Raw genomic sequence first — 13171 nt, 5'->3', positions numbered from 1 at the left:
GCTCCGATTTGAGTTGTGGCTCTGCAATAGGTCCACCACTTGTTTTGAATCACCTTCTAAACAAACCTGCTCCAAGCCTAGCTCCTTGCAAAAAGAAACTGCTACTAATAAACCATAAGCTTCAGCATCAAAAGGACTTCCTCTAAGGGACCTAGGTCCACGAAGGGCACCAATGACTTGGCCTTGATGATCTCTGATTAGCACTCCCACACCAATCCTACCTTCCCTAGCCTTGACAGCAGCATCCCATTTAATTTTAAGGTATTCCTATGGTGGCTTTGACCACTTATGCACCATAGAATTAGTTTGCACTTGGACTACCTGAGAAGCTTTGAATGCCTCTTTGTAGGAGACCAATTCTGCTTTGGCATGTTGAGATAACACTGTAGGGTGCATGAAGCCTTTGCCATGTAGAGGCTTATTTCTCCCTGTCCAAATCCCCCTTAGTGTAGCAACAACCTCCTCAAGCTCTGCAGTATCGAGAAGTTCCACTAGTACTGACCAGATATCAAAGAACATCTCAATGTGAAATGTCATCTTTTGCACTTTTTTGCAGCTTTGGTTCCACACAGCCCAAGCAGCACCACAACCCTATAGAGCATGACCCAAGGTCTCAGGAACCTACTTACAGATGGAGCATAAGTTTTCTTGCACTATTTTCTTCCTTTTGAAATTAGCTAAGGTGGGGAGAGCCTCAGGCTCTCCAGATGAACATCTTGGCAGCAAGAGCAATCCTCAGTTTCTATAGGACCTTCCACACAAGTTTGTCTCTAATTCTACATGATGGTTCTACATGTGGACTGCAGGGGCTTAAATGGGGTTACAGTCAAGGACAAATTCCCTATATATGTAGTGGAGGAGCTTATGGATGAATTGCATGGTGCAAAAATTTTTTCCAAGCTGGATCTTCGATCTGGATACCTCCAGATCAGGATTAAGCCCTTAGGACACATGAAGAACATTACAACTTTCTTGTAATGCCCTTTGGCTTGACTAACGCACCCTCTACATTCCAAAGCCTAATGAATGAGATATTCCATTTATATTTGCGCAAATTTATCCTAGTATTCTTTGACGACATTTTGGTGTCCAGCAAAACAAAGGGTGAGCATGTGCAACATTTACAAGTGACCTTGGAGATCCTAAGGAAGAACCAGCTATATGCTAAACAGTCCAAATGCCACTTTGGATGTATAGCGATCTCTTACTTAGGCCATTTAATCTCAGGAAAAGGTGTCAGGGCAGATCCTCAGAAGTTGAGGGCAATGGAAGGCTTGCACTTACCTAAAACTATCAAAACATTGCAGGGGTTCCTTGGTTTAATGGGGTACTACCATAGATTTATCAAAGGCTATGGGGGAATTGCAGGACCACTAACTCGAATGTTAAAGAAGGAACAGTTCCAATGGACTGAAGAAGCCAAGATAGCTTTCAACAAATTTAAGGAGGTTGCTACCCAGCCCCCTGTATTAGCCCTCCCAGACTTCACTCAATCATTCACTATAGAGTGTGACGCTTCTGGCACTACTATTGGTGTTGTCGTAATGCATATGGGAAGACTAATTGCTTTTCATAGTCAAGGTCTGAAGGGTAGAGCCTTAGGACTTTCGACTTATGAAAATGAGCTGTTTGCACTGGTCTCAGAAGTGCAAAAATGGAAGCCCTACTTGTTGGGTAGAGCCTTTGTGGTCAAGACTAACCAACAGAGTCTCAAATATATGTTGGATCAGAAAATAGGAAATCCCATGCAGCAAAGATGGATCACTAAACTACTAGGTTATGATTTTTTGGTTGAGTACAAAAAGGGGTGTGAAAATAAGGTTGTTGATGCCCTATCCAAAAAAGAAATAGAAATGGAGGTCTCCCTGATGCTACTGACTTTCCCCTCTATAGGGTGGGTGGAAGAACTACGAGCTCTCTATACTCAGGATGCTACCATGCAAGAATTGTTGGAACAGTTTCAAGATCAAAAACTGGGGCAAACCTATACTATGAATGATGGGCTCCTTTATACAAACACAGGTTGTACATTCCTTATAGTGAGGAATTCAAGCAAAAGTTATTGGAACTGACCCACAGTAGCCCTTGGGGAGGACACTCAGGATATGATAAAACAGTCCAGAGGACAAGAAGAGACTTCTACTGGAAGGGACTCAAGAAGGATGTTAAGAAAATAATCAAAGAATGTGAGATATGCCAGCGGGTGAAAGTGGAGAATTCTTACCCCAGTGGCCTTCTCCAACCCTTACCTATACCCAGCAAACCCTAGTTCCATATTTCTATGGACTTCATCGATGGCCTTCCACCCTCTAAGAGTTTCAACTGCTTATGGGTGGTGGTCGACAAATACACCAAATACAGCCATTTCACCCCTCAGAAACACCCATACACAGCCAAAACTGTTGCTGAGCTCTTCCTAAAAAAAATCCTCAAACTCCATGGTCTTCCCCAATCTGTTGTCTCTGACCGAGATAGCATCTTCACTAGCCATTTTTGGCAGAAACTATTTTCCTTACAAGGGGTGCAACTGGCTACAAGCTCAGCCTACCACCCCCAATCTGATGGCCAAATAGAGGTGGTCAATAAAACCCTAGAAGGCTATTTGAGATGTTTTTCCAGTGAACGTCCTACTGACTGGTCAAAGTGGGTGGCTTTAGCAGAATGGTGGTATGATACCACGCATCACGCCTCTACTCGGACGACCCCATTCGAGGCTCTCTACAGCTACCCACCCCCACGACTCCTAGACTATGTTCCTAGCACAACCAAGTGAGACGAAGTGGACCTAACACTAAAATCCCGAACACAAATCTCAGATCTGGTACGGGACAATTTACACAGAGCCCAAAACCGCATGAAAAAATACGCAAACACAAGATGGAAAGAGAAGGAGTTTGATAAAGGGGAGTTGGTATACATGCGCCTGCAACCGTATAGACAAACCTCTATGAGCTAGCAGCGTGACTTGAAGTTAACCCCACGATATTATGGCCCCTTCCAGATCGTGGCCAAGGTGGGAAAGGTTGCATATACCTTAGATCTACCCCCGTCGGCACACATCCACCCCACGGTACACGTATCTCTGCTGAAGCAAAAATTAGGGTCTCGGTTCACAGCGATACCGAGCCTTCCCCTTGTCGACGAGCAAGGTGTTTTACGGCTCGAGCCAGAAGAGATATTGGGAGAAGGATGGTAAGGCCAGAAATTGAGCAAAAGTCAAACTTTTAGTTCGATGGCAAGGACGTAGCTTTGAAGAAGCCACTTGGGAGGGCTATGCATATCTCAAAGGACAACTTCCCACACCTTATGGACAAGGTGTTCTAATGGAGGATGGAATGTAACAAGCTGAAGGAGATTAGGGTTGAGAGAAGAGAAGATGGAGACGGCGGCATGAGTTCGGGAAAAGAACACAAGTGTTGAAGTGAAGTGAAACCTAGAAGCTAGAAGTGAAGTGGCCGTGGGCTTGGTGGGCTTGGTGGGCTTGGTGGGCTTAGCTTGCCTTGGGCCAGGGAGAATAAATTCTGAAGAAGGTTGCAAATTATTATTAGCCTCATAAGTCATTTAATGTTGGGTCGAGCCTCAGTCTAGTTAGCCCAGTGTCAAGTAGTGATTTCCTTTTAAGTCCAGTCCATAGTCAGTATTGTATGCACTGTAGCAAAGTAACCCAGAGGGGAATCTGTTACCAGCAAACGGAATATAAGGAGAGGAACATGTAATGAAAAGTATCAATGAGAATTCTATAGTATTCCTTTTCTCTCCATTCTGTTTTCATCCCTTTCTCTGGATGACCACTCCCCTCCAAGTGAGTAGAATATTTACAATTTACAATAATTCACAGAGGTGTGTTACAGTGAATTATGTTTTCAGTTTTCTAAATATGAGATTGCTCGTTCTGCTGAGCCTTTTCAATTTTCTATTGTCTTGAAGTTTTTGCAGCAGATGCCCTCGATCCCTGGATTCAATACGTTCTTTTATTCACTGCCGATGGGGAATTTCAGGTATTCCAGTAGTCTCTACGATGAGACGTCCACGTAATGTCTTTGTACGTATGTCTTTGGAAGCAGATTTCCTTAAAGCCTTATCCCGTGAAGCCTGTGATGTCGATGGGGTACCTTATCGAGCCTTCCACTGGAAACCAGATTTTAATGAAGATGAAGAATCGTTGCTAGTCCCTGTGTGGATTTTATTACCTGGTTTGCTACCTAATTTTTACCATGAATCTTTTCTTAGAATTCTTACGTCCCCGATTGGTCGTTTTATTCGTAGGGATAATCCTACAAGGTGTGCCACACGTACCGATGGTGCTCGATTATGTTTGGAGATGGATGCTGCCAAAGATCCGATTAATTATTTTTAGATAGGGACAACGGATTGGTTTATAGCAGGAAGCAGGAGCTGATATACGAAACTCTACCAGCGTATTGCACTCAGTGTAAATTACAAGGGCATAATGTTCATACGTGTCGAGTAGAATCATGAAGAGAAAGTTTGGGTGCGTAAAAAAGTTATTGAGCCTGAGACTAACGAGGGTGATCCTGAGATCCCCATGCAGGAAGTAGCAGAAACTGGGAAAAATTTTGATGAGTCAGTCTGCAGGCGATAAGGAGACCACTCAGTTGAATGACAATTCAAATATCGTTCCATCAGTAGAACGAGGGGACGTGGTTCAGACGTCTTCGGTGGCTGCTGTGTTGCTGTCTCCGTTTGAAGCTGTGATGCCGATTGAGGTGCCGAATCCCATGAATGCAGTACCGAAAATTATGCATGAACCCGTGACGCAAGAGGGCATTTGTGCAGCTGAGAATGTGCCGAAATTTTTGCATGAAGTTGAGCCGAATGCTCTGCATGTAGCCCTGGCATGTAGCCATGCATGAAGTCATGCCGCAAGACTTGTATGAAGCCATGCATGAAATCAGGCCGCAAGTTTTGCATGAAGCCATGCATGAGACGGTGCAGCAATTTCTCCATAATGATGTGCATGCAAAACAAGCCGTGTCACAAGTTCTTGGGCCTGTGGATGGAAATGTGGGCTTTTGTGTGGATGGTACTGTATCTAAGGCCGTTGAGGTTGAAGGTGTAGCGTGCGAGATGGAAAGGAATATTATGGAAGAATATCAAACTGAAGATGAAGTTGAAAGAGATAATTTGCCAGTAGATATGCAGAAACTGATTCGGAAGTCCCAAAACATAAAGCTGGAACATTTCAAAAAAGGTATTCCACTAGGGCGGTGAACCCCCATCCAAACTTAATTTATGATTAATCCAATTATTTTTTAGAAACTTAGATGAGTGTGAACTTCTCAGTTGAACTTGAGAAAAAGAATTAATAAATACAAGCCTAATATTTTTAGCTCTGGCTGAGCCCTTTTTGATGGAGAATAGAATTCTCGATTTTTTGAGCAAGTTTCGATGTGAATTCTTTACTATGAATGAAGTGAATGATGGAAAGATTTGGCTGTTGTGGAACTCAGAAGTATCTATGCAAAGGTTGGCCAGCTCTAGCCAATTTTTTACCATCAAAGTGGAAAAGAATGGGCATGTTTTTATGATCCATACTATTGTATATGGCAAGTGTACTCAACTTGAGAGGATCAAAACCCTCTGGGAGGATTTGGAGGCTAGTGGCAGTGATCATCTTCCATGGATATATAATTTGTGGTATTTTAATATTATCAAAGATGATTCAGAAAGAAGAGGTGGACGTCTTGGTCAGTTTTTGGCGAAGGTAGATTTCAACTTGTGTATTTAGATTGTGGTTTGTTGGACATGCGTTACAAAGGCCCGAGTATGACCTGGTGTAATGGTCTAGGTGGATTGGTGAGAAGCTGGGCAAAGTTAGATAGATGTTTTCTTGATTCTCATTTTCTGAATTATTTTTCGAATGTTTTTTATCAGGTTTTGGCTCGGACCACGTCGGATCATTCCCCTTTGGTGATTCAAATGGGAGAAGACCCGTTCAGGTTGGCCCTAGCCCCTTTCATTTTCAATTCATGTGGACTGATCATATTAATTTTCTTAGTTTTGTGGAAGGGGTGTGGAAGCAGGAGGGGATTGGTGTTGGTCTTAATAAATTGTCTTTTAAATTGAAAAGGGTTAAGGTTGCTTTAAGGGAGTGGAATCAACGTGTTTTTGGAAGAACTACCGCCACTATCCAAGAATTGGAGCAACGTATTGAGAGACTAGAAATTAGTCTCCATGGTTCTTTTAATGCTGAGGATGATAATGATCTTATGGTGGCTAAATTGGATTTATCGACCTGAATGGGTCGGGAGGATATGCGTTTGTATCATATGGCAAAAAAAAATTAGTTGAAAGACGATGATCAAAATTCTAAATTCTTCCATGCTATTTTGAATGCTAAGAACCAAAAAAGGGTTAGTGATATGTGTTTGTCTAATGGTACTTTTTTAAGTACTCCTGTTGATATTGATCATGTTGTTCTTGAGTATTTTCATATTTTTTGGGTAATAATAGTAGTCGTAATTTGCCTTACTTTTCAGTATTCTCATTGATAGTAGTCCTGGCCCGAATGGTTTTCGTTCTGGTTTCTTAAGAGCTTGTTGGGATTTTGTGAAGGCGGACCTTTTGGAAGCCATATCTAAGTTTTTCCATACTGATTCCATTACCAGGTTCTTCACTGCCTCTTATATTATTTTGATTCCTAAGGTGGATAAGCCTACGGCCTTTGATAAATTTTGATCTATTAGTCTGTGCTCTATCTTTTATAACATTTGTGCTAAAATTAATGTGGGTCATACGACGAGCATGCTTTCTAAGATGATATCTCGAGAGCAATGGGCTTTTATTCCTAGCTGTAATATTTTTGAGAATATTAGTTTAATTCAGGAGATGGTCCATTCTATTAATAAAAAATCTATCGGGGGTAACGTGTTGTTTAAGTTTGATATGTCTAAGGCTTACGATCAGTATTTTTGGTCCCGTCCCAGCCGGTATATGTCGTACCGGAACAGTGGCAGGTATAGATAAGTTCTTTGTTTCATACCGCCCAAGATACCAGCCGGTATTTGGTTTTTCGGCCAAAACAAGAATTACAGGCCGGTACAAGTTCTTCAGCAGACTTCAGTCGGTTTGGAATGATGGCATTTTTGTAATTTATGTAAATTTGCAAGGCTATTTTGGACTTTCATTATTTCATCACTTAGGTTTTTTTTTTTTTTTTTCATTTCAGTTTTCGTTTCTTCCCTAGCAGCCGCGGCATCTCCCTCGCCCAGACCTCCTAAATTTCACCCCTCCATCGCACATCGCCATCCGTCTCGCCACACGTAGCCATCGTCTCATCGCACATCGCCGTCGTACCCAGCGTCTCCGTCAGCTCCTCTCGAGTCCCTCTTTTGAACATCTCTCTTCTCCCTCTTCTCCCATTGCCTCTCATCTCTCTCTCTCTCTCTCTCTGAATCTGATGTTTTATTTTCTTTGAAGATTATACAGGGTTTCGAAATCAAAGCTAGTCTCTTGGAAGAGTGAATCTTTTCTCTGTCGCTGACTCACCTCTCTCTCTCCCTCTCTCAATATCACGGAAGAGTGAGTTTTTTGTTGTTTTTACTGATCTATTGGTTGTGAATCTGTGATTCTATGAAACTTATCTATTGTTTGTGATTCTATGAAAGTAATCTATTCGTTGTGATTCCAATTAAACTGATCTATTGTTTTGGCTTTGAATATGTTGGGTTGTGTTTATTTGGCTGTGTTTTTGTCAGTTTACAACTGATAAAATTGTGAAAAATCAAATTGATCTGAAAAATCAATGGATTATCAATGGGCACCCATTGCTGTTTTAGTATAACTCCAGTGAAAATGTGGGGCTGTTTTAGTCCAAACTCTAAGTAAATTAAAGTTTACTTAGATTTATGTTTTGTAGATGCATAATTAAAACTTTTGAACTCCTTTTTTTGAACATGATTTTGTTTTTCTAATTGCCTATGCAGTCTGCACGAAATGGGTAAATATTTTGATAGGCTTTTTAATTTTTTTGATAGGACGAAATGGGTAAAAATGAAGATATAAATAGTCTAATTTTAGTATCATATAGTCTAATTTTTGTAAATAGTTATTGTTTTAATTCATTGGCCACTTATTGTGAAGCTTAGTTTATGAATTTTTTGAAATCTTGTTTAGGGATTTTTGTACAATATCTTAAATTTTGATTTGTTTTAAATTATTCATTTGTGAAGCTTAGTTTTAAATAGTTACTGCTACTTTCTACATTGTATACTATCTATAACTGTTGTTTACTTATAATTGTTAATTTTTTATATTTTAATAGTTAAAAATGTCTATTTGTCAATCAACAGGTGGTATGAGTATGACTTCAACACTTGCTCCTATAAGATCAGAAGATCCAACGTAGGCCCATGCACCTCAGTGCCAACGGCAAGAAATAATACTGAATGCTTATATTGTAATAAAGTAATTAGAGGTGGCCGGATCACTCGGTTGAAGCATCATCTAGCTGGGATTCCAGGCAATGTAGGAGCATGTAAAAAGGTCTCTGAAGATGTAAAATGGAAAATGATAGAGTTGCTTGATGAAATAAAAAAAACAAAGAGAAGAAAAGAAAAATAAGGTCAGAAATTGGAGGTGATATAGATTTAACATCGATGATATTGATGATTGTAATAGTATAGAGGGACAGTCTCAACTTTCAAAAGTTAAAGGGAAGTCGAAAGAATCTGAAACTAGAAAGTCAGTGGGGGGAATTGAGTAGATGTTTTGCTCCAAGAACAACTCTTAGGGCCCAACCTTCAATTAAGAGTTTTATGTGTTCGAATGAGATGATTGTAAATTCAAAAATGGTTGTAGCACGTTGATGGTAAGATGCTAATCTGCCTTTTAATGCAGTTCAATCTAAGTTTTATCAACTAGCTATGGATGCCATGACTGCCATCGGGCCAAGATTCAATGATCATTCTTTATATGAGTTGAGAGGAAATTTGTTAAAGATGGCTGTGAATGAAGTTTAAGATTATTTGCAACAAATTAGAAATGTTTGGAATGAGACCTGTGGTTCACTAATGGCAGATGGTTTGACAAACCAAAAGCAACAATCAATAATCAACTTTCTAGTTTATTGTCCGAAATGTACAATGTTCTTGAAGACTATTGGTACATCTGGCTTTAGAAAATATACTGAAACATTGTTTAATATTTTTGATAAGGTTGTTCAAGAAATTGGAGCTGAGAATCTTGTACAGTTCATTACGGACAATAATGCAAGCTATAAAACTGCAAGAAAAAAGTTACAGCAAAAGTATGGTTCTTTCTACTAGTTGCCTTGTGCAGCTCATTGCATAGATTAGATGTTGGAGAATTTTTCTGATCCAAGATATTTTTCCTTATTGATGATACTATAAAAAAGGCAAAAATGATAACAAAATTCATCTATAACCATGGTTGGGTTTTAGCAAAGATGAGAAATGTAATGCCCCATCCCCGAGGGTCCGGAGAGTTAGCTCATAAAACCTGATAATCAACTCTAACAACGCTAGAGTACTTCCAAAATCAAGGATATATATATATTCCAAACTTCTAATCAACGTAAATACTTCAAATTAAATAAACCACATAGACTCATTTATCCAATTTTCAATCCAACAACCCAAATAAAAATCAACTCTTCTTCATGTCTCAAATAACAACTAGAAATAATATAACATTAACATAAGTCTCCATAAACCATCTAAACCCATTGACGCAAACTTAAGAAAAATAAATAACCTCCAACTTCAACACTAATATCACGAGACACCCAACAACAATTCACTGCTAATCTTCTCCATAAACTCTAATACTGATCCTCAGCTGAACCATCGATGTCATCTGAAACATTAAGAAGATTAACGGGGTGAGTTATCAACAACTCAGCAAGCAGAGAGCATATACTAGCATGTAAACATGAGCATTTATAACATTTGATAAGTAGAACAAAACATTTACTTTCGGAATGCAGAAACAAAACTTTGTACAAAAACATCAGAGCGAAACTTCCAGAAAATAAACTTATTCCCAAAAAGAAAATCCGTTGGCATTTCCAAACTGAAACATTATAATTAAATCATCTCTTAGCATCACATCGGGACAATAACATGTTTAACCCCCGTGGTAGGGTTATAAACCACCATTATATCTGTGGCTATGCCATATTCCATGTTTCACCCCCGTGGTAGCGCTATAAACCACCATTATACCCGTGGCTGGGTCATATTCCATGTTTCACCCCCGTGGTAGGGTTATAAACCACCATTATACCCGAGACTGAGCCATATTCCATGTTTCACCCCCGTGGTAAGGTTATAAACCACCATTATAGCCGTGGCTGAGCCTTAACAGAAACAGAACAGATTTCATTGGAAATCCGATTACAATCATATACAGAATCAGAAATTCATGCCAAGGTTTTCAGATGACACATCATATCAAAACAAAACACTGAAAAGCTTCAGATCATTTCACATGTTCGAGATAAACATAAACAAAATATTCTCATTTGTTCATAACAAAACTTCTAGATTTTTCATATTCGCTCTTTTACATAGTTCAGAAACAAAGTGCACAAAACTAGCTCATGTCTACACCAGTCATGACAGAAAATACTTTCTCTTATAGAATTTATGCATATGCAGAACAAACATCAGAGGTCGTTTTTAGATTTCTTTTCAAAAATAAATATGAATATTTTCAAAGTCAACCTCATTTCATTTCTTTTATGCAAAACTAGTATATGAACTCCGCTTACCTGACTTCTTCGTATTATCAACACCTTGAGTCGGAACTCTAGTCGTAACACCACCTAAACAAAAACATATATCCAACATTTAATAACCAATCTAGTGAGCTACTATTTATTGAGTAATAAATCAAAACGGTTCCTTCACTACTCAATAACTATCATAACAATTAAACCCGAACGACTCTCTCTTCAAACCATTCTCATTCAAAACCCAAAACAGCCACCTTTTATTAACGCTGAACCAACCATAATCACTTGCAAAACCAACAACAACAACTCCAATGATTCAAACATAATCCAAACCAAACTTCACCCCTTCAACTAAAAAATTTTCAGTGTAAGCATCACTATTTTAGTCATTCAATAATTCAAGACTTGCATAAAAATATTCAAAACAACTAGCTCAAAACACCCATCAATTTACACCAAATAATCTCAATTAATAATCCAAAACAGTCTCACAAATCCATCCAAATCATACTCCTCAACATCAAGCAACCTCCGAAGTATACACCCAGTATTGTCACAGAAAGCTCTAATGAAAATGCTAGTGGTCTACGCAAAGAAGGATTTATGAAGTTGAGTGTGTGCGTAACAGCAAGCAAAGCAGAGTGTGTGTGCGTGTGATCAAAACAGAGCAAAAACCGAAAATAGAAGAGAGACCCGCACGAGTAAAACCAGCAGAACAGGGAAAAGAAAGAAGAATAACCATAAAAGAAATAGAGAAAAGCCATAATGGAAGAAGAAATTACCAAGTTTTATTCAAAAGCCGAACGAAATTGCAGTGGAAATACAAATTGAAGATCCAAAATCTTGAGTTGAGCGCACGGTGAAGGGATGAAGAAGAGGAAAAATAGATGAGAGGAACCAATTGAAAAGTCTGCAGAAGTGAGCGAAACCGATTCTTGAGCGTGGTAAGAGATGAAAATCAACTGCTAAATTCATGGGTTGGTGCGTACGGTTAGTGCGATGTGCAGAATTGCAGTGCAAATGAGAGAAACCGCGGAGAAGAAAAATAGTGCATCAGAAAAGTAAACTCACCCCAAAACGACGCCGTCCATCTCTCCACATGCTGCTCGTGGGCTGGGCTTCGTGCATCCGACTAACTTCAAAGGGGCTGGGCCTAGAGCCCGGGTATTACATTCTTCCCCCCTTATAAAAATTTCATCCTTGGAATTTGTCACAAGCTATTAGGATCGTCGTCAAACAACTGTGGGTACTTGACTTGCATTTCCTCTTCTAATTCCCAAGAGACTTCACTGATAGCATAATTATTCCATACCACTTTAACCAATGGAATAGTCCGATTACGTAACACTTGTTCTTTTCTCTCTACAATCCGCACCGGCTCTTCTGTATAAGTCAGATCTTCCTGAAATTGAAGAGGCTCGTAATCAATAACGTGGGTGGGGTCGGGTACATACTTCCTCAGCATAGATATATGAAATACATTGTGTACATCTGAGTGCGGGTGGTAGGGCTACTCTGTAAGCCACTGGTCCAATCCGGTCGAGAATCTCAAATGGCCCGACGTATCTAGGGCTTAACTTGCCCTTCCTTCCAAACCTCATAACCCCTCTCATGGGTGCAATCCTCAAGAATACCTTATCCCCAACCTCAAACTCTAATTGGTGACGACGGTTATCTGCATAGCTCTTCTGTCGACTCTGAGCTGCTCTCATTCTAGCTCGAATGGTCTCAATCTTCTCTGTTGTCTTCTGTATGATTTTTGGACCCAAAATTTGTCTTTCACCCACTTCATCCCAATATAAAGGAGATCTACACTTCCTACCGTAAAGTGCTTCATAAGGTGCCATCTCAATACTAGCCTGGTAACTGTTATTATAAGCAAACTCGACCAAAGGCAAGTGTCGAATCCAAGTTCCCTTAAAATCCAGCATACAAGCTCTCAACATGTCTTCCAAAATTTGAATGGTCCTTTCCGACTGACCATCTGTCTGTGGGTGAAAAGTCGTGCTGAAATTTAACTTAGTGCCCATGGCCTATTGTAAACTTTGCCAAAAATTCGAAGTGAAACGGGGATCCCTATCCGACACAATGGACACTGGTACCCCATGCAACCTCACTATTTCCTGTATATATAGCTCAGCTAGTTTCTCCAACTTATAAGAAATTTTGATAGATACAAAATGAGCTGTCTTTGTCGAACGATCTACTATCACCCAAATTGCATCTTGTCCTGTCGGTGTCCGTGGTAAGCCTGTAACAAAATCCATAGAAATATGCTCCCATTTCTACTCTGGAATCTGAAGTGGTTGCAATAACCCTGCAGGTCTTTGGTGTTCTACTTTCACCTGTTGGCAAGTTAGGCACTGCGCCACAAAATGAGCAGTCTCTCTCTTCATGCCTTCCCACCAAAAAGACTCTTTCAAATCTCGATACATTTTTGTACTACCTAGGTGA

The 13171-nt window shown here is 39.8% G+C and overlaps 1 protein-coding gene across 1 annotated transcript; it reads right to left on the bottom strand.

Moving 5' to 3' along the window:
• Positions 1 to 11927: 11927 nt before the first annotated feature.
• On the bottom strand, positions 11928 to 12429 carry LOC118349208. Its single transcript, XM_035692814.1, has 2 exons — positions 12314 to 12429; positions 11928 to 12174 (listed from the first exon to the last, which is right to left on the bottom strand). The coding sequence occupies exons 1-2, from the start codon at positions 12427 to 12429 to the stop codon at positions 11928 to 11930; spliced, it is 363 nt and encodes a 120-aa protein (XP_035548707.1).
• Between the last annotated feature and the right edge of the window lie 742 nt (positions 12430 to 13171).

This window comes from Juglans regia, chromosome 8, assembly GCF_001411555.2.
Source record: "Juglans regia cultivar Chandler chromosome 8, Walnut 2.0, whole genome shotgun sequence".
NCBI classification, from domain to species: domain Eukaryota; kingdom Viridiplantae; phylum Streptophyta; class Magnoliopsida; order Fagales; family Juglandaceae; genus Juglans; species Juglans regia.
The sequence above is the reverse complement of the archived record's forward strand: the minus strand, read 5'-3'. Positions and strand labels throughout refer to the sequence as shown.